The 21,489-nt window shown below is 41.3% G+C and overlaps 1 protein-coding gene across 1 annotated transcript in view; it reads left to right on the top strand.

Annotated features, from left to right (window-relative positions):
- Positions 1–21,489, top strand: part of Alms1 (ALMS1 centrosome and basal body associated protein) — a 98,717-nt gene extending 77,228 nt beyond the window's left edge. The window contains exons 17-23 of the mRNA XM_028762410.1: positions 13,094–13,211; positions 14,390–14,593; positions 14,900–15,141; positions 15,638–15,791; positions 16,525–16,588; positions 20,387–20,486; positions 21,338–21,489. Of these exons, the coding sequence (XP_028618243.1) occupies positions 13,094–13,211; positions 14,390–14,593; positions 14,900–15,141; positions 15,638–15,791; positions 16,525–16,588; positions 20,387–20,486; positions 21,338–21,382 (927 nt within the window). The 3' untranslated portion in view covers positions 21,383–21,489. The remainder of the gene's footprint in view (positions 1–13,093; positions 13,212–14,389; positions 14,594–14,899; positions 15,142–15,637; positions 15,792–16,524; positions 16,589–20,386; positions 20,487–21,337) is intronic.

Genomic DNA, 21,489 nt, shown 5'->3' with positions numbered 1-21,489 from the left:
TTTCTTTCTTTCTTTCTTTCTTTCTTTCTTTCTTTCTTTCTTTCTTTTTTTTAAAGTCCTTTGACCTTTATAAACTTAGCTGCTTGGCTTTTTGTTCTGTAGTTGTTAGATTTTTCTATATGGTAGTTCCTTACTAAATGTATAATCTGAAAATATATTTTACCATTCTGTAGGCTGCCTCTCACACAGTCACTTTGTTGATTGTATCTTTTGACATAAAGCATATTTCATAGTTCAGCATGTACTTTCTGTTACCCATGTTTTGGGGGACATAGCCAGGAAATTGTTGTCAAATTTAATGTCATAAGATTCTTGTCTTTTTGGTCTAGCTTTTATATTTAGGAATTTAGTCTATTTTGAGTTAATTTTTGTACATGGTATACAGAAAAGAACTACTTTCATTCTTCGGTGTGTTTGTGTCTAGTTCTAGCAGGATCATTTGTTTAGACTATTTTCCTCATTTGTTCCTTGGCACTGTCATTAGAAATCTTGATTGTATGTGTGTCCACATTGGGGTACTCAGTTCTGTTTCATTGGTTTAGTACCACTGTTTGGATTCAGTATATCTTCATCATAATTTTTGATAGCAAGAACTGTCCTGTTTTTAAGATTGTTTTGACCACTCAGAGTCCCTTTAGAGCCTCTACTTGTAAATATTTTATTCTTTCTAATGCTATTGTATGTGTAAATATTTAATTTCATTTTTAGATTATTTGTTGGTGTAGAGATACATAACTAATGTTTACATGTTGATCTTGTACCTTATAGCATTACCGAATTGATTATTAACTCTTAATTTTCTTGTAGGACATACAGACTTTCCTGTCATCTGCAAGTAGAGACAGTCTTTCTCCTTTTCAATTTGGATGATTTTAATTTTTCTAACTGATTTACAGAGAACTTGTAGTAGAATGTTGAATGGTAAAAGCAGATACCCTTGTTCATGTTCTCTGGAGGAATACTTTCAGTCTTTCACAGTTGAGAATACGTTACTGTGGCTTTTTCTCTTGTGACTTCTATTATATTGAGGAGGTTCCCTTTTGCTAGTTTGGATTTTATTTTTATTATAAAAAGGTTGTGATATTAGTCAAATTTGGCATCTATTAAGGTGACCATCAACTTCCCATTCTTCCCATTGGCTATTGATGTGGTGTATATTGATAATTTCATGTTGAGCCAAACTTGCATTCCTTATATAATTCCCATTCTGCTGTTATGCAGTCCTTTTCAAGTGCCATAGGATTCAGTTTGCTAGACTTTTGAAGACTTTTTGCATCTATATTCTTGTTACCTATAGTTTTCTTGTGATGTCTTTGCTGCTTTTGCTGTCAGGATAATGCCAGTCTTGTGGATTGGGTTTGTTGTCTTGCTGTGTTTTGATACTGAGTATTAGGATTAATGCTATGATTAACGTTAATTCTTTATGTGTTTGATAGAATTTAATTGCTATAGGTCATATGTTTTTCTTTGGGGGCCTTCTATTTTTTTAAACTGACTCAATATGAGTCTAAGATGTCTATTTCTTGAGTCAGTTTTTATATGTTGTGTTTTCTAGTAGGTATTACTTTTTTTCAAAAAAGATATATTTATTTTATTTCTTATGGCTTTGGACTAAAAGGAAACTGTCTGCCTGTTTCCTGGGATTATAGACCTGTGCCATCACACAATGTGTGTTTGTTTTTTAAATTGTACAGTAAAGTGAAATGTTTAAAAACAGAAATACAGTAAGGCTGGCTCTTAAAATTACTTGTATCACTTGGCTTAGGAGTATTTCTTAAGTTGTGTGAGTCTTCTGCAAAGCTAGATTGCAAATCTTTTAATGGGTATATAATTTAAAAATATGTTCTTCCTTTATTTTTCTTGAAACAGAGTATCTGTATAGCCATGGCTGCTCTGGAACTCACTATATAGACGAGTTTAGCTGGCATGAAACTAAGAGCTCTCTCTGCCTCTCCCCACAAGTACTGAGATTAAAGGCCTATGCCGCCACCTGAGCTTGTTCTTCCCTTTTTCTGCTTTGCTCTCCAGACTGTTGGCTTCACTTGCAGTGCAGCACTTTAGCAAAGTCCTGTTCTGTACACATCACTTGTTCCTCAGTGTCCTAGCTGGTAGTAAGGCTCAACCCAACTTCAGATACACAAAAGTACTCCTTGGTTTTCTTCTAGTAAGCCTGTAATTTTAGCCTTTGTTTCGCTTACGTCAGCTTTAGCTACTTTTAAAGATTGTATGGGTGCAACTTTATTCCTTTGCATGTTGCTATCCAGCTGGCCTGACATCATTAGTTAGTTGCAAAGATGATTGTCCTCCACTAAGTATTTGGATTCCTTTGCCAGATGTTTTCTAAAAAGAAACCATAAAATGTGTGTGTGGGGGTGTTTGTTTTTATTGTGTACGTATGAGTGTTTTGCCTGTATGTATGTGTGTGCACCACAGGAGCTTGCCTGGTGCCCATGGAAGTCAGAAGAGCACATCAGATCTCCAGGAACTAGAGTTATAGATGGTTGTGAGCCACCATGCAGGTGCTGGAAATCAAACCCCAATCCTCTGCAAGAACAAAAAGTGCCATAAACTACTGAACCAACTCTCCAGTTCCCCACCCCCAACCAAAACTTAGTATGACATTGATAGGTGAGCAGAGAAGGTAGATTTCCTGAAAGTTCACCTGACCCTCCAGTTTTGTTATGTGACTCCTTTCAGAACTGGTGAGAGAAGGACTGGGCAGTGTCCATGCCATTTCTATTTTTCCCTTCTCTTCATCATCTTCATCTTTTTAATACACTGTGTAACCCAAAGCTGATCTCAAGCTCGTAATCCTCCATCCTCAGTCTCCCAAATTCTAGGATTATAGGTATGCACTATTATGCCTGGTAGAAAAACAAAACAAACAAAAAAACCCCTTAGTGCGAAGGATGGTTCAATTAAATATGTTCCCAATCATGGCCTCCCTTTTAAAAAGAATTTCCCTGTGCCCATTCTCATTTCGATCATATGACTGGCCTTTTGGAAGTAGATTTTGAGTTTACTTGGGTTTTTAAAAAATGTGTGTGTGTGTGTGTGTGTGTGTGTGTGTACACGTACATGCCTTTCAGTAGGTATAAAAAGCACAATGTTGTTTTATGTTCATAATCTCAGAATCCATTGACATCTAGTCACAGGTATATCCAACCCAGGTGTTTATTCACTGCAAAATATTCCATCTGAACGTTTACACGAGCTCTGCTGAACACTCAGCCCAGCTGGCCAGCACACAAAACAAGCCATCAGATCTGTGTCCCTCTGTGTGTTTGGTTTTTCACTTTACACTCCTATCCCTTATCCTCCTCCCTTTATCCTCTCAGAGGCTGGAGCCTCCCCACCCTGGGTATTTCCCCACTTTGCCACATCAAGTCTCTGCAGGGCTAGGCACATCCTTTCCCACTGGGGCCAGTCAGAGCAGCACAGTTAAGGGAACACATTTCACTGACAGGCAACAGCTTTAAAGAAAACTCCCCGCTCCAGTTGTTGGGAGAACCCACTTGAAGACCAAGTTGCACATCTGCTACATATATGCAGGGTGCCTAAGTTCTGTGTATGCTTTTTAGGTGGTGATTCAGTCTCTTGAGAGCCCCCAAGACCAGGTTAGTTGATTTTGTTGGTCTTCCTGTGGAGTTCCTATCCTCTTTGGCACCCTCAATTCTTCCCCCAGCTCTTCCCTGAGAGTTACCAAGCACCCTCCCATGTTTGATTGTGAGTGTCTGCTTCTGTCTGAGCTGCTGAGTGGAGCCTCTCAGAGCCCATCCGTGCTAGGCTTCTGTCTGCAAGCAGAACGAGTATCAGTCATAGTGTCAGGGCTTGGTGCTTGCCCTTGGAATAGTTGGACCTGTTGTTGATTGGCCATTCCCTCAGTTTCTGCTCCATCTGCAATTTTTGTAGACAGAATAAATTTTGGGATGTGTCTTGTTGTTGGGTTGATATCTCTTGTCCCTATATCTCCAATCAGGTTTCTTCCTGGCTACAGGAGGTGGCCTCTTCAGGTTCAGTATCCCCACTATTGTTGGGGCATCGCGAGGATGTGTCAGAGACCTGGGATAGGGGAGCTCTCTGAATCTTTTACACGTATACTGAAAGTGGGGTTCTTCGGTTAGGCTACACAATGCTCAGTCTCATACAAGAGTACAAAATTTCTTTTTGAAGTCTTTATTCCTGCCTGAATTAAAGGTGTGTGTGTGTGTGTGTGTGTGTGTGTGTGTGTGTGTGTGTGTGTGTGTGTTTTGTTGTCTTTTTGAGTAAATGCTATTTGTCTCCAAACTCTGGTATGGGACAGTGGTATACATCTTCCAAGTCAAAACATGGAGAGGCTTTTAAGAGATTTGCTTTATTTTCAACTTTAACACATTGACTTGTCCATTTGACCAGTGTGGTAGGATGTTCTAACATGCTTCTCTTGAGATTCATATTCACGAAGAAAGGATGGTCGACTGTAGTTATAGTCTTGTATTAAGCTTGTTTTTAATATGTCTCTGTAAAAAACTCCATTCTCAAAACATAGCATCCATAGTTAATTCCAAACACCTATAGAATACTTACTATACATTAGGCAAAATGTTAAGGAATCCCAAAGTAGTTTTATAAGTAAGCCTGTTCTGTAACCACAACACAGTAAAACTGGGCCAAAGAAGTATAATTTTTAAATACATGAGAGTCAATTTTTTTTCCTTATGTTTCAAGGTAGCAACAGTATGTCAAAAGTTAGAGGTTTTGGCTAAATGTGTGATGAGAAGGGCATTTCTATTGTAGGAGTCCATTCCCAGGACTGACTAATATAATCAGAGCAGATCCTTTAAAAGAAGAGTTCCTCTCTGTTGTTGCCACAGAAGGAAAGAGTGTCAACACTTGGTGATATAGAGACACAAGCACAGACGAAAGAGGGTTCTTAGTGTACATGAATGGTTTTGCCTGCGTATATGTGTGAGCATCATATGACTGATCTTTTTAAAGATTGTTTTGTGTTGTTGTATGCAGATATATTTTAAAATCTAAATATGATTGATCAAAATATAAATTAAACTGACTAAAAGGTTACAAAACCTACCTAGTTATCTAATTAAATTACAGTCTACAATCTGTGCTCTGCTCGCTTCTGTCTCTAAACATGTCTCCTCTGGAAAGTTTTTGAAGTTCGCATTCAGCAGTTCTGAGAGAGTGTGCTGTGTTATCCCCAGGTCCCTGCCAAGGACTCTGCGTTCTAATATCTGCTAATACTCTGAAGTCTGTTTTTAAAAATATTTCAGATCTTTCATTTATATTTCTCATGTCTTGTTTGTGCTGTTTTCATTTTTGTCTGTTGTTGGTTTTTAAACATTCGCTGGACTGTAGTTATGCTGTTAATACACACTCATTCTATGACTGGAGCTCTTCCCAACCTCAAGATTAGAAACATTAAAAAAAGTAGAGGTAGAGAAGCAGTCCATTCAAACTGTTAAAGTGCTACAATTCATTTTGTGTGTAAGTATTTCTAAATAGTCAATTATCAATAGATATCTTTTAATAAACAATATAAAGTTCCTAAGAAAATCTGGTGTCCTCTTAAGCTGGACTCTCAGTCACTAAAACTTAGTAATTGAATAGCTTGATTCTTTTGAAATTTTAATCCAAAACAATTGCAATATGGTGGACCTGATCAAAATGGAAAGATCTGAAGAGGAAATCAATTCTGGCTGAAGTATGAAGTTTTATTTCTACTAATCCTAAAATTAAGTCAGAACCTCCAAGTAAACCTAACAGGTGTAGCTGGCCTCCTGAGTCAAATAAAGATGCAGAGTTACCCAGTGAGTGATCATGATCCCTGTGAATATTTAGAGCCAGTGGCAAAGGTGTTTAAGGGAGGACAAGGGAAAACCACTTTAACCATGTTTCCAACTTGGCAGAAAACCTTTGGAATTCCTACTATCCTGCTCTGCTGCTCGGCAAGAGTTTCATGATCATGTGTCAGCTTTCTGATTTTTCCCATGTATTGATGGAGGAGTTTAGTTCATAGTTTACTCTCTTTCTCTGTTCCTCAGCCCTCCTGTAGCTGGGAAACTTTCCTGACCCTGACCATAATGGCCTGTATAGCATGTTAACCATCTTGGTAGCTACAGCTTGAATGTTGATGTCACCCAAATCTGTTCTGTATTCAGTTCTCACTCATATGGGTACCAGAAAAAACAAAACCCAAAAACCTATTCAGATACAATGCCCTTTTAACCTTCTGGGGATGGTTTTATACACATTCATACACTTTTTTTTTTTTTGAGATAGGGTGTCTCTACATACCCTTGCTGTCTGAAACTTACTACATAGACCAGCCTGGTCTCAAATTTTCAGAGATCTACTGCCTATGGCTCCCAAGTACTAGGTTTAAAGACATGAACCAATACACCTGACATTTTTCATAATTTCTTAACCTCTAGGAATTACATGTCAAAAGGTTATTTTTTTGTACAGATGGATTATAATTATAATTAGTTGATCTGGACATTCCTAAAGCCTTTTGACAAGAAGAAGCCATGTTTGGTGACAGAGTTCCTCTGATTTTGACTGACTGACTAGAGTGTTTCTGGCATTTTAAGCTTGGGTAGTAATATTTACCATTAATGCGTTCCTCAGAAGGAAAAACCTCTCCCTCCCCTCAGGTGCCTAGTTGATTTGAAGGCCACTGATACTAAACTTCCTATATTGTAACAAATACGCTCTTCCAAGCCCAATTTTTATATTCAGAGTAATTGTCTTACTTGGACAGGCCTCATGTAGCCAAGGCTGGCTTTTAACTTGCTGTGTACCCAAAGATGACTTTGAACTCCTGATTCTCCTACCACTACCTTCAGTGCTGGAATACAGTTATATACCATCATACCTGCCAATTAAGTTGGCTAGTTTTTGGCTAGTATGATTAATGAAAACAATTAGAAGTAAGTGTTGACTTTAAAAAGGCTTCAAGAAGCTAGAGCATGGTGGCAAATACCTTTAATCCCGGGCTTGGGAGGCCGGTACAGGTAGATCAGAGATTCAGTACACAGCAAGTTAAAGGTCAGCCTAGGGTATGTGAGGTCATGCCTCCATAAACACAAGAGTTAAAGGGTCCTTAATGATGTCTAATCAATAAATATGGAAATGTGTCTCATCTAGTACCTTTTAACTTGAAAGGTACTGCAAAAGACCACAAACACTGACATGCTGGCATTTTCCTCTTCCTGTGTAGAACTAGGCACCAACAGGTGAGTTTATTTTTCAACATTAGAGAAAAGCAGCAAACATCTTCTTCCAAGATAATGTACAGCAGAAAGTTTACACTGTGATAGCTGATATCATTTAACTTGGAAACGCTTAAATCTTTATGTGGAAGCCCCACTTGGAAGACAGCCATCCCGCCACACATGCCTGGAGGTTGCTAAGGTGCTTGTGGTCCTCTATGGATACAGGGACTTGTTCTGCAGCTTGCCAGCTGCATCTGTCAAAGGATTTTTAAAAATGTATTCCATGGTGGATCCCCAAAACCAGTTGGACACAAGTACAGATCTTTTCATGGTGACGTTGGAATCTGGGTAGAAGTTAGTTTTTCCTGTATCATTGCTTGGGCTTTACTCTAGGATGTGAGGCTACAGCCCACCTAATGTTCTCATGTCATGCCGTAACATGGGCTCTCTGTTTTATATATATTAATTTCTAAGGTTATTTTAAAACCAACCTTTCAATACTAAATTCTTCTAAGAATGTTTAATATTTTCTCTTTATGTGGTATGTGCTAGAAATAGTCTTCACTATAAACATCTTTGTTAGTAAACTTGGAAGAGCCATCATGACTGATCCTGGGAAAATTCCTTCCAATCCTAAATTCCTGTTCAAAAGAGCCCTTACACTTTACACCTGTAAGCAGTGTGCATGGTCCAGGTTGTCAACATCCCTGTTAGTATTTGTTTTGTCTCATTTGACTTTCACCATCATAGAGGTCCGTTCACATCATAAGGACATTCATGCGTGAGTACATTTTGTTTTGGGTTCGTTTTTAGACTATAGTTTTGAATGTTTGCCTTTTCATAGCAATTTTTCAAAAAATGCACTGTAAATGGGAGTTTTCCCTGGCTTTTGTGCATTCACAACTTACTTTTGCAAATACAGCAGTCTTCTTAGGGATACATTTGTGGACATCGTACTTTGAGACTTGGATCTTTGAACTAAGCATGATGGAATCAGTTTGCCACATTTATAGGGCTAAAACATTTTTTACAACTTAACACCATCAAACTCATTGCATCTTCATTGCTACACACCACTTCAAGTGTTTTTGCTGATTCTCTCTTAGACTAGTAACACAGCCTAGTGAAGCATTACAACTGATGCAGCTCGAGCGTTCGATGACTCCTTCCCACTCTTGTTCCCAGGCATCCAACTCAGCAGAGGCAGCCAGTGTTAAGTTTCTAGTGCAAGTGAGTCGTGCTTTTAGAGTATGTCTATTCACTCTAGAAAACTCTTCTCTTTGTTTACAGTTATTCCTTATTCTCAGCTTCCAGAACCCGTTTCCTGTCCTTTTCCTGTTCTGCACAGTTCATATGGTCACTGATGAAGCAGCCTTTTGCATATGACTTGTTTGCTTCAGTGTACTGTTTTTAAGGTTTACCCATGTGATACACTCAGTTCCTCCTGCTACTGCTGAGTAGTAGTTGATTATGTGGGTGTTTACCACAGTGTGTCTGTTAGTGGACATTTAGAACATTTGGATTGTTGTTTCTCTCTCTCTCTCTCTCTCTCTCTCTCTCTCTCTCTCTCTCCCTCCCTCCCTCCCTCCCTCCCTCCCTCCCTCCCTCCCTCCCTCCCTCCCTCTCTCTCTCTCTCTCTATGACCATTTGTCTAGAAGTTTTATGTAAGCATTTGTATAGAAGTTTTATGTAAGCATTTTCATTTCTTTTAGGTGTGAAATAGTTTGTGATTTTTTAAAATGGTTTTAGAAACTGCCTGTGTTTTTTTTATTTACTTATTTACTCAGTCATTTACTGGTTTTTTGAGACAGTGTTTCTCTGTGTAGCCCTGGCTGCCTTGGAACTCACTTTGTAGACCAGGCTGGCCTTGAAGTCAGAGATCTGCCTCCCAAGTGCTGGGATTAAAGGCATGCACCACTACACCCCAGCCCTTTTTGGTTTTGTTTGTTTGTAGGGGTTTTGGTTGAGTTCTTTGTTGCTGCTATTTGTGGCTTTTTGCCTGTTTGTTTGGGTTTTTCTCCAAAGTGACTGCACTCTTTCCAATGCCTATGTGCAGTGTGTTGAGCACTCCAGTGTTTCCACATCTTACCAAAACTTGTCATTATTCATGGTTTTGGTGTGACCATACTAAATAATGTGAAGACACTCCATCGTGATTTTAATCTGGGCTTCCCGGTGACTGGATAGTGAAGACCTTTGTGTGTGTTTGGTTTTGCTGACAAGGATACTCAGTTTTGCCCACTTTGAAACTAGGTTGTCTGTCTTCCTGCTCAGCTAATAGAGTTTTATGTATTTGGGGTCACTTTTCAGCCTTTTGGGTATCATATGTGTTATCTATTCTTATCAGCTGTGTATTGTCACAAGTCTTATAAGATGTATAACTTGAGAATGTCTCCTATTCTGGTACTTCTGTTTATTTTAAAAATGAAATTTGAATAATTAAAGGATGAATAATGCAGTTTGCTTTAACAGTTTTTCCCGTGTGGATTGTGCAGTTGGTATTAGAGCTGAGTTTTTTTCCCCTGTGTTTTCATTTTAAAAGGTGATGCAAGCATGTTCAACCTGTAGTCCACATGTGTCTCCGAGCTGTGAGTGTGCCATTGGATAGATTGCAATGTGAGAAAGCTTGGACATATCTGCTTAGTAATTACTAAGTAATTACTAAGGTTTAGTAATTACTTAGGTCTGCGTCCTCGTTCAGACCACTTTTTGTGTGTGATGAGGTGGCTAGCATCGCCGTTTGCATGTGAACATGTGTTTATTCTGAATCCCAGCTGACCATCATCTTGTTTATCACTCTCAACTCTGTGTTGACCGATGTGTCTACACCCCAGTTTTTAATCTCTGCTATACTGTATCTTAACCATTTCAACTTTGTTTTGAAATTAGGAAATATACTTTTTATCGGTTCTTTTTCTTTTCTTAGTAATTTCTGGCTCTTATGACCCTTTGCTTTTTTTAATGGAAGCTTTGGATCATCTTATACATTTTTTCAGGACAGCTCATTATGATTTTTTTAGGTTTATGGAGAACCTACAGATTAACCTGGGGAGAATTGCCATCCTAGCAGCTTTGAGTCTTAACTCACACATAAGTGTCTCCATGTGGTCAGATGTGTACTTTCTCCCTTAGACACTTGTCTGGCCTGCATTGTCCCTTTTGTGCTTGTGCATTTTTGCTTTTTAACATTTTAGCATTCTAAAAGTTTTATACTAGTTGTATCTCATTCTGTTTATGCCTGCCATCAACCAGCAAACCTTTGTTTGTTTGTTCGCTCTGAGATGGTACCTCTGTTTTGCCCAGTTTGGACTTGAACTCATAGTCTTCTTACTTTAATATGAATAGCTGAAATGTTATTTTTTTCTAGTATTTCTTTTTGTTGAAATTTTTCTTTGTTCTTTTGAACACTTTTTGTTATATGTATGTCTTTTCTCATTGAAACAGGTCCTCACCATATAGCTCAGGCTAGCCTCAGACAGGCTGCATGCAGTCCTCCTCCTGCAGCCTCCCAAGTGTTGGGATTACAGGTATAAGCCAGTGTGTTTAGCCTCTTTCTACACTTCCTGTAATTTCAGGAGTAAAAATTTCAGTTCCATCTTAAGTGAGGTAACCGACACAAAGAGACAACTTTGTGTCTTGAGAGATAATTAGTAAAATCAGGACCTAGCATTAGCTTAGGTCAGGTTCTAGGCCTGGAGCTGACTGTTTTTTGGTTTTTTTTGTTGTTGTTGTTTTCTTTTGGTTTTCTCCTCTCCCGCATCAAAATACCTTTTTAAAAAAAGATTTATTTATTTTATGTATATGAGTACACTATCACTGTCTTCAGACACACCAAAAGAGGCCATCAGATCCCATTACAGATGGTTGTGAGCCATCATGTGGTTGATGGGAATTGAACTCAGGACCTCTGGAAGAGCAGTCCGTGTGCTCTTAACCACTGAGCCATCTCTTGAGCCCCAAATCAAACCATTCAGAGACCATTCTGTCTCTGACCTTTAATTTATATAGTTATCCATACTAAATATTCTTTTATTTGGTTTGGGCCATACTCCTGTTTCTTAAGAGCTTTTCAGCCTCTCAGGTACTCTGGGTGTTTATTATATAGAAATTCTGCTTTCCAAAATTCCAAGACATTGATATGCAAAACAGGCAAGGATGGCTGCAACTAAACCATCTTTTGACAGAGACAGACACAGGAGATGCTCTGTGGGGATTGTGTAAAGTGCAATGTGTGCACTCGGGCACAGCCTCTGTGAGCTTTCAGATAACACTAGGCTAAGTGTGGACTGACCGTGGTCTGTCAGTGTATCGTTTCAACCCTGAGGACTCCAGTCCTCAGATATACTAGTCATGCTGCCACTCAGTGACCACGTCTACCAGGAAAACAGCTGATCTGGCAGCCAGTTTTTGTCTTCTTTACCATGCTTGGACGTTTGCAAGCCTTTGACTTTCACACGCCTGCTGATTAGCAGATTGATGAGATCAGTTTTAAATTTGACAGGTCAATGGTGTTAAACTTAGCAGTTTACAATACTTACTTTTCTGAAAGCCAAAATATTTCCTGCTTTCAAATGCCTTATCATGGCTCCCCTTTTTCTAGGATTCTGAGCTAAGTTCCCAGAAGCCTTGGAGTCTATTCAGTTCAAAGGAGTAGATGCTTTGCTTGGACTGCACTATGGTTCTATCAAAGTTGCTTATAAAAATGTCATTTAGCACTTAGAAGAAATGAGAAGACTAAACCTCTCCCCTGAAGATTCTGTCTTTTCCCTCCATAGGGTTTTCCTTCCCCCAGACATTTTATGATGAGCAGGCTTAAGAAATACACTTGGGCTGGGGAAGTATCTCAGTGGAAAAGGACACCTGCTGTGCCATCATGCCAACCAGTGCTCAGGTCCCAAGCACCTGCTTAACAAGCTGAGCATCCTTTATAATACGCCTCTAATCCCAGATCCAAGGAAAGCAGAGACAGGATTGCTGGGGCTTCCCGGCTTCCAGTCTAGCTATGGGATGTGAGCCCAAGGTCCAGGGAGAGGCCTTGCCTCACAGGAATAGACTAAGAGTGATGGGGAAAGATGCTGATGCCCTCTTCTGACCTCCATGTTTGTGAACTTGCTTATAGACTTTATTTATTTATGTATTTATGTATGTATGTATGTATGTATGTATTATGTATTTATTTATTTAATTGCTTTTTGAGACAGGGTTTATCTCTCAGCCATGGCTGTCCTGTAACTTGCTCTGTAGACCAGGCTAGCCTCACACACAGAGATCCATCTGCTTCTGCCTCCCAAGTGCTGGGATTAAATGAGTGGGCTACCACCACCCACTTATTATTTTAAACAGTTTTATGAGGCATTTGCTCAGCTATATTTTGAACTTTTTCTCACCCACCACTGTTAGCTTCCATTTCTCAACTCAGTCTGCTTGCTCTGAAAAGGGCTTAGGGGCTTTCATATGTTTTATACTTGACCCATTTGGGATTTCTGAAGGTGTACTGTAGCTCTTTGGTATCCGTCTATAAGATATATAAGAAGTGTCTGAATCTGCTCTGACTGATGGATCTGCTATGGACTTCATCACTTAGATTAACATTTCTTTTAGCTCCAGAATTATCTGCAGGTGTCAGCTGAGAATTTCACTGTGGAGATATTTGAGGCTAAGGTTTAGCTACCAGCTTCTTCAGTTTTCTCAGATCTGAGGGAAATTCCTGGCTCTCTATTGCAGTAGCTTGGGTTCTGTCATTACAGCAGTGCTGTCCCCGGCACAGACACACGACCACATCGCTCACAAGCTTCTTTGAACTGTGTTGCTGGCTTGCCCTGTGAGTAACTATACCTCTGGCTGCAGATCACTCTAAGAGAGTCTCTTCATTTTTCCAGGTAGCCAACCATATGATTTCTTCTGACTCCATTTCATCTGCTGGTAGCTTGTTGAGCTTGGACTCTGTTCTTTCCAGTGAGGAAACTGTACACATGGTGAACAAGGGTGTACAAGCTGGTAAGTCCCTTGAATTTAAATTTTGCATTGATGTAGCCGTATCCCTTCAACACTCTTATTTAACTTCACTCATGATAAAGGGTATAAAGATTAAAAGTATCTGCATATTTAGTTGCTATTTTTTATGTATTAATTGAAAAAAATGCAAGTTCTAAGCAAGAGCTGAGGGAAATGAGTGTCTTCATAGCAGGGATCCAAGTGACTGAGTCCCTGTGAAGGGCAGCTTGGCAGTCAGTTCTTACCAGATTTAGTTTAACCCAGCAGTTTTTTTGCATTTGGAATTTGGCCAATAGATATACTTAAATATATGTAAAATTCTAAGTGTAAAATGTAGGTTCATTATAGCAGAAAATTAAACATCAATGTTGATAGCCATCAATATCAATGGTTAAATTAATTATTGTATTTTCCTATAAATAAGTTCTATATAGAATTGAGGATGCTCTCTACAGGCTGGGAAGATGGTTAAGAGCACAGGTTGCTCTTGCAGTGGGCCTTGGTTCCCAATAGACACATACATACTCAAACATATCTAAGTCCAGTTCTGCAGGTACGCTTGTCACACAGACATACATGAAGACAAAACACTCACACTCAAACATAAATCTTACTTTACCAATACTGGAAGGTCCTGAGCATATATATTTTAAAAGAAAACCTACAGAACAGTGTGTGGTTTGTCACTGTGTGCACTTTGTGGAAACAGAAGAGGGAAGAGAGTGGCTTGTGTGACTAATGCTCTGGGGTCCTGAGTTGTGAACAGTAACTGGAGAGCAGGACTAGCGAGTTTCTGATTTTATACAAGTCAGTCTTATTCCTTCTTCCTTCAAGTCTTGAGCTCACCACTGTCACCTCTTTCTTCCTCTTCCTGGGTGATTGGCAGCCGTGCCAGACATACTTACTATCCTGCTCCCTTGGCATCAGAGTTCATGAAAGCCTGGACCGAGGAATCCATATTTCTTCTTTCTGTCTGATAGCTCAACTCACTTAGAAATTAAACCTTCTTCTTTCCTCTGTCTGCATCTGTCTTCCTTTGTTCCCTCTCTTCCTTTCCTCCTTTGCCCTCCCTGCCATGCAGTGTATTTTTGAGTTATTAATAGGGGCTCACCATCTGTCTTGATTAAGCCTGCCAATTTTGCTTCCTGTCTGCTCCAAGATACATCTTTCTTTCCCCTCAGGTAACTCGGAAATTGTGACTGGTGTCAAAAAATATACTAAGGATGTTGGGGTGACTTTCCCAACTCCCAGTTCTAGTGAGGCCAGATTGGAAGATGAGAGTGATGTGACTTCTTTGTCAGAAGAAAAAGCCAAAGAGAAAAAGTTCCTTTCCAATTATCTGCAGGCCAAAAACTTAAGGAAGAACAAGTCAAATTCTGGTGAAGGTCAGTTTCTAACTCCAGGTAGCTGGGAAACTAGTAAAAGGCATGTCTAAGTTTGTTGCAACACTGAGATCCCTTGATTGTGAGACCTCTGTGTGGACTTTAGCTGCCACTAGCCACCACAGTGGCATATTTTGAAAGTAACTAGAACTTTATGTAGAGAATCTACTATGGTTAAGACCAACTCAAGGGCATCCTAAAGATTGTCACCCCCAACAGATGAGTCCCATGCAAGTCAGTATTACATACATTTCTTTGATGTAATTGGGTGCAGTTATTAAAGTTTCTTGTTGAAAATATTTCCTGTAGGAGTCTCATGGTTTGTTCCTGTGGAAAATAGAAAGTCTGGATCTAAGAAGGAAAACCTGCCAAAGATTTATAGACCTGGTATCTCCTGGTTTGAACCATTAACCAAAACCAAACCCTGGAGGGAGCCACTGAGGGAACAAAACCAGCAGACACAACGCATGGACAGTCGTGGGTCCCTGGGAGGCCAAGGCAGGGATAGTGACCAGGTTTCTCTTTGGCCATTTGTGAGAGCAACCCTGCAGGTAAGCACAGTGACATCAGGTTGTCTTTAGCCATGTGTGTTTGTGGGCATGCTGGGGTTTAGTCATTCCAGCATCCTCTGTGTCTGAGGACTGGGAGGAGAAGGCAGGGTCCTGTTGCTGTACTGCTCGCTGTGTGCAGGCTCCTTCATGTGCAGTAGCAGGCCTAGTGTTTGGGTCCGCTTGCAGTGTTAACCAAGTGCTCACCCTGAGCTCCTCCCACTTGGTGGCTGAAGGACATATTTAATGATGAATTGCTTGAAGTGAAGGAACTGACCTCTTGTCTCATCAGCATTTGGAAGAGTTGCAGGTGACCCCACCTTAGTTCTCAGCTTTTCCTAAAGGCATTCCTGGGCTTCCTTCGATCTCCCTGGGTATGCCCTCCCCTCAGGCTCCCCAAACCTGTGGGGGTAGGTGCTGGTTTTTTGGTTTGTTTGTTTGTTTTTAATGGGCACTTGGAAAACTGGCTGTGTCATTAATATAAGGCTCTCTCCTGTAGGAATCCCTTCAGCTTCACAGACCTGATTTCATCTCCCGCTCCGGGGAGCGGGTAAAGCGTCTGAAGTTACTAGTCCAGGAGAGGAAGCTCCAGAACCTGTTCCAGAATGAGCGGGAGGCTCTGTTCAACACTGTGAGGCCCCTGTCTAGGAGAGGTACGCTTGCTGAGGGTGGCCACTGTGTGAGGGGCACTGCTGGATGCCAGGCAGAAGCAAGGATGCTGAATGTGTATGGTGTTGTTTGCCGACACTTGAGTCTCCTCCGTAGCTGGCAGACTGGTCCAGCCTAGCTTCTCACACCTCTGTGACCCCGTAAGCCAGTCTCCTAGTCCTGTCACTGCATCTCTTTAAAAGGACAAGCTGCCTTAAGGAGGATGCCTGTTGTGAACTAGCCTCGTGTTTATGGCTTCAGAGTGTGGCGGGAAATGACTAGTGGTACACTGACCTCTGAGGTCTGCCCAGCACTGTTCTCAGAGCACCTAAGGAAGGCAGTGTGTTAATACTTCACAGGGAGAAAATAGCTCACCCCGAGGTACACGCTTCATAGTGAAAGAGCTGGGGTTTGCAGCCAGGGTCTTTGTGTGTTCTCAGTTGCTCGCAGTGTAACTGAGAGGCAAGTCTCAGTAAAGTAACAAGAAAGCTATGAGGATGTAAAGCACTACCTCAAGCTGTCAGCCTTACTGGTCAGCTGGTCAGTAGTCGGGTTCCCTGCCATAGCAGATTTAGGCGGTGGCCTCTGTCCCTCAAGACAGTTCAGACTTGGGCCTTGTCTTTGGTCTTCAGTCACTTTCCTGTACTCCAGCTCAAATCAGGGCCAGCACAGCAGCTCTTCAGCTAAGCTCTACCTCTCTTTACACTTATCTCCTAATGAGCGTCCTCTCTTGTCTAGTCCTCCTGGCTGTCCAGAAGAACAAGCCTATTGGAAAGAAGGAAATGATCCAGAGGACCAGACGGTAAGTTGGAAAGAACGGGAATGACTGTGCAGCTGTAAGCCAGGCCCCAGACAGCCAGGAGCTCTGCTTCCCAGCACCTGCCCAGCGGAAGCATGTGAGGTTAGGTTTGATGTTGCTTCTGGAGGCACAGGAAAGGAAAACAGAAAATAGTGTGAACGTGGTTCCTGTTCAAAGGGAAGGGAACACCTAGTGTGAGCTTCTTTGCGTTAGACATCTGGATGAAACTAGAAGATATTTTGAAATAAATTATCTTAGCAATCTCATTTCTAGGAGTTTTTCTAACAGAGTAAGAATTAGTGGGTTGCTCTTCACGACATTAGTTTAAGAACTCAGGTTTCAGAAATGTGTTCAGTTTCAGTCTGCTGCTTCATTGCTAATGTTCAGAAAGAAACGGCTTTGCTTTTGTAGCTGTGACCTGTGCATGTGTAAAGGGTTTCTGTAAGCTGCAGAAGAAGTGATACAGTGTTGACCTTTGGGAACAAGGACCAAGTGACTGGGGTGCAAGCGCACAAGGAACCGGGCTTTTGTTCTGTTGCTTTAAGACTGATTGATTGGTTGGTTTAGTATGTGTAAGTGTACCACATGCGTGTAGTGCCCTTAGAGGGCGAAAGAGGGTGTCAGAGTTCCTGAAGCTGGAGATAGAGACATTTGTGAGCTACCATATTGATGCTAGGAATTGAACCTGGGTCCTCTGCAAGAGCAGCCAGTGCTCTTGAGGCTGAGCTATTTCTTCAGACCAGTTTTTCATAAAGACTTTGAATCTTATGCCATTAAAAGCATTGTCTACTCATTAATCAGCTTGATAAGCATATATTGATTGTGAGAATGCTATTGAAAACTAAATCACAGGTTTCTGGGGCTGATTAGAAGCTGGCTTTAATAAGAACAGTCATAGAGTTGCATGGTGCTTCTGAAGCGGTGGATTGGTTTTTTGTTTGTTTGTTTTTTGTTTTTTATCAATGTTGGTTTGTTTGAGATAAACAAACAAATATATAGATATAGATAGCCTTGGCTAGCTTGGCCTTTGCTCTGTAGAGCAGGTTGGCCTAGAACTCACTGAGATCCTCCCTGCCAGTGTGTCTTGAGAGCTAGGATCACAGGTGCTTGCTGCCACTCTGCGCTGCTTTCTTTTCAACGATTCTTGTTTTTAAAATTGCAAAAATCTTTGGAAGATATTTTTTAAAAAGTAGAAAGAAGAAAATAAATACTACTCAAAATTCTCTCTTTCATCCTACAAAAACTCATCTTGTTGATGGAGTGGGATTTGTGGTGATGGGTACCGCGCACTTCCCCACCCCCAGTAGTGGGTATACTGTGTTCAGGTCCGACTCCTGCTTTCTCTTACCATCGTGTTGTGAATGTGTCCCCATACCAGTCAGCATTACCTGAGACATGTTCTACTTTATCGTCATTCCATTATTACTATGCAATCTAGTCTCTGTCGGGTTTTTTTGTTGTTGTTGTTGTTTTTTTTTGTTTGTTTGTTTGTTTTTGGTTTTTGAGACAGGGTTTCTCTGTATAGTTCTGGCTGGTCCTGGAACTCACTCTGTAGACCAGGCTGGCCTCAAACTCAGAAATCCACCTGCCTCTGCCTCCCAAGTGCTGGGATTAAAGGCATGCGCCACCACTGCCTGGCCAGAGTCAATTTTCAAATGCATTTTTGTGCTCCTCTCGGCTTGAAGTTAGGGCCACCCAACCCTATATAGGATGAAGGTTAACTTTTCACACAACTCTAAGATGCTCAGCTTGTGCCAGCCTAGTGTCACCTGCTTCCTGCTTGGCCTCTGTACCACAACTCCTCACGTTCCCCAGCGTGGATGCCCTGTCTCCCTTCTTTTTCTCTGTCCTTGACAGTTTTTCATTTCCAACGCAAGCCTAAGCTCCTCTCTGAAGCTTGCTTTGCCCTTTCCTCAGAATAAAGTTTCTCTTCTCTCTGAACTCTATGGTATTTTACAGGTGCATCTATTCTAGTACTTTCTTTATTTCCTATATTTTAAGTACAATAGTAACTGAAACTGCTAGAGGCAAAACACATTAAGATAACAGGAATATGTCCTAAGACTTGAACATGGAATTTCGTGAAATTAAAGTTTCTTTTTCTTTTTTTTTTTTTGGTTTTTCGAGACAGGGTTTCTCTGCATCGCCCTGGCTGTCCTGGAACTCACTCTGTAGACCAGGCTGGCCTCAAACTCAGAAATCCATCTTTCTCTGCCTCCCAAGTGCTGGGATTAAAGGCGTGCGCCACCACTGCCTGGCGAAATTAAAGTTTCTTATAGCAAAGAAACAGCAAAGACATGATCTTCCAAATGGAAGACAATCTTTGGCAACTATGCATCTGTCTAGTTATTTTCTTGTTGCTGTGATAAAATATCCTAATACAAGCCTCCAGCCCCAGGGAAGGACATGGTGACGGAGCAGGGGGCTGGCTGACCAGCCACATTGCACCACACTCAGGAAGTAGAATGCGACAGGAAGTGAGTCCGAGGTCAAGACCCAGCCCTAGTGAGCACCTGTTCCAGTGATGTTCCTCAGCCTTCCCAAACAGTGCCACCAACTGTGTTCCAACATCCAGACAAAGGGGCGTTTCACACCACATCCCACAGAGGAGTCTGTCGACTCTATAGAGAACCTAAAGAGATTAAATCAACTAGGATAACCATCCCGCTGATAAGCTGAGTCGACAGTTCTCGTAGCCGTAGCCAATAGATATTTGAAAACATGTTTACTGTCTTAGCCATCAGGGAAATGCAAATCAGAGCTCTTTTTGAGATTTCCTCTCACTCCAGTCAGAATGGCTAGCATCAAGAACAAATGACAGCAAATGGTAGAGAGGACCTGCACTGTGGGAGGGAATGCCACTGCCAGAGCCACTGTAGACTCAGCATGATGTTCCTCAAAAACAAATCATCCCTACCCCACCTCTAAAACAGAAGAACTGAAAATGAAACCATAGCCCAGCTGTAGCACTTCTGGGTGTATGCCTGAAGGCCTTATAGTGACATATCACAGAGATGTTTCCGTATTCTTGTACTGAAGCAATATTCACAGCAGCCAAGAAGTGAGGTCAGCTTCAGTATTCATCAGCAGAGAAGTGGATAAAAGAAATGTGGTGTATTTATACAATGGAATTGAATTCAGCTGTGAAAAGTGATATTTTATTTCCAGGAAAAATGTATGAATCTGGACATCACTGTGTTGAGCAGTGTTTAAGCCATGTTTTCTCCATTTGCAGAACATAAAGTGGAAAGACAGCCTTGAGGGGAGGGACTAAGAGAGGCAAAAGAGCGTCATGAAACCAGGAAGGGGTGTGTCATGAAAAAATGTAAAGTACAGTAATGCACTGGATATGGTGTTGCATACCCATATAGGCCTAGCATTTGATAAGCTAAGGCTTGACTGAGTTCCACTAGCCTGGGGTACCCCAATTGATACTGATATATGTATACATAGAGGTGTGTGTCTGTGTTAATGTATGTATATACTCAGTAACACCTGTTTGCTAAATTGAAAACACATGGCATGGAAAACAGAATTTTACCTACTCTCTCTATTTTATTCTGTTTTTGGAAATAAGTCCTATTGTCAATGTTCTGTGGTTTTATTCATCTCTCTTTCAGACTGTGGGCGTCCCAGGCTAGGCTCTCCGTGTCCATGGACATAGATGCTCAACAGGAGTTGGCCTTATCTAGAGGCTGGATTCGTAGGCAGCATAGAGCCAGAGTGTGGGCAGAGCCATCCTGTGCCTTCATGCTTGATAACTGTACTTCTTTCTGTCTTTCCACTTGTGACATTTCTAAGGATTTATGAGCAGCTTCCAGAAGTGAAGAAGAAGAGAGAAGAGGAGAAGAGAAAATCAGAATATAAATCCTACCGGCTGCGAGCTCAGCACTATAAAATGGTTAGTTGAGTTGGCACTGTCTGTGGAGGGGTGGTCAGGCTTATCAGCAGAGGGAAATAAAAATAGCCTGACTCACTGTCGAGAAGCAGAGTGACTGGGTGCTAAGGTTGCAGCAGTAGGCAGCTATGATTAGCCTTCAAGTGAGAGATAGCTGGGGGCCACTCTCCATGTGTCTGCAACTACACTTGACTGCACACAGGCAGCATCTCCCTCATAGCTGAACTGTACAAAGTATCAGGCTTGTAATTTCCAAATGATGATTAAACTCCTGTGGTAATCCTCTAGAACTGTGCAAACATACTGGACCACATGAGTGAGAGAGTTAGTGGAGTGAGACCACATACTGGACCACATGAGTGAGAGAGGAGTGGAGCCTGCCAAGAACCTCCTAGGGCGGATCTCCTTGGAAGCCATGCTGGTCACTGGCTTGGAGGTCCTGTCCCGCATAGTTCTTGTTTTCCTCTCAGGCTACTCACTAGATTCTAGAGGACCCTGAAAGTCAGAAGCTGAACACCAGACTTGACTGAGGGTTGAGAATCATGTCTGGAGCACCCAGGAGCCTGGGCATTGGGGGAGACTCCAGGAACTGCATGGCTGCCTGGTGTGTTAATATCACTCAGGCCTGCTGTGCTGGAGTGCTGTCAGAATTCTAGATCATCTGCTTCTATGGAGGAGGAATAGGTGTTGCTTATAGGCCATCTTTCCTAAACACTTTTCCTAATTGCCACTGTCAGTAGGTGAGCAACACAAGATTTAGGGAAAGTCTGAGTCCCTTCCACAGTGTGCTGAAGGTGAGATTGATCAGCTACCCGTGTCTACATCTGACTTCTTCCCTGTGTTTTCTTCCACAGAAAGTGACCAATCATCTCCTGGGGAGAAAAGTGCCTTGGGACTGACATAAGACTACTTTCTTCAGAGCCTAGGAATACTTTTTTTTATGAGCCCAAAGAAGCTAATTTATACTTTATGGGTGTGATTTAATAAAGTGTTGTCTTTGTTTATA

Source organism: Grammomys surdaster, unplaced genomic scaffold (assembly GCF_004785775.1).
Source record: "Grammomys surdaster isolate TR1022 unplaced genomic scaffold, NIH_TR_1.0 133, whole genome shotgun sequence".
Taxonomy (NCBI): Eukaryota; Metazoa; Chordata; class Mammalia; order Rodentia; family Muridae; genus Grammomys; species Grammomys surdaster.
The sequence above is the reverse complement of the archived record's forward strand: the minus strand, read 5'-3'. Positions and strand labels throughout refer to the sequence as shown.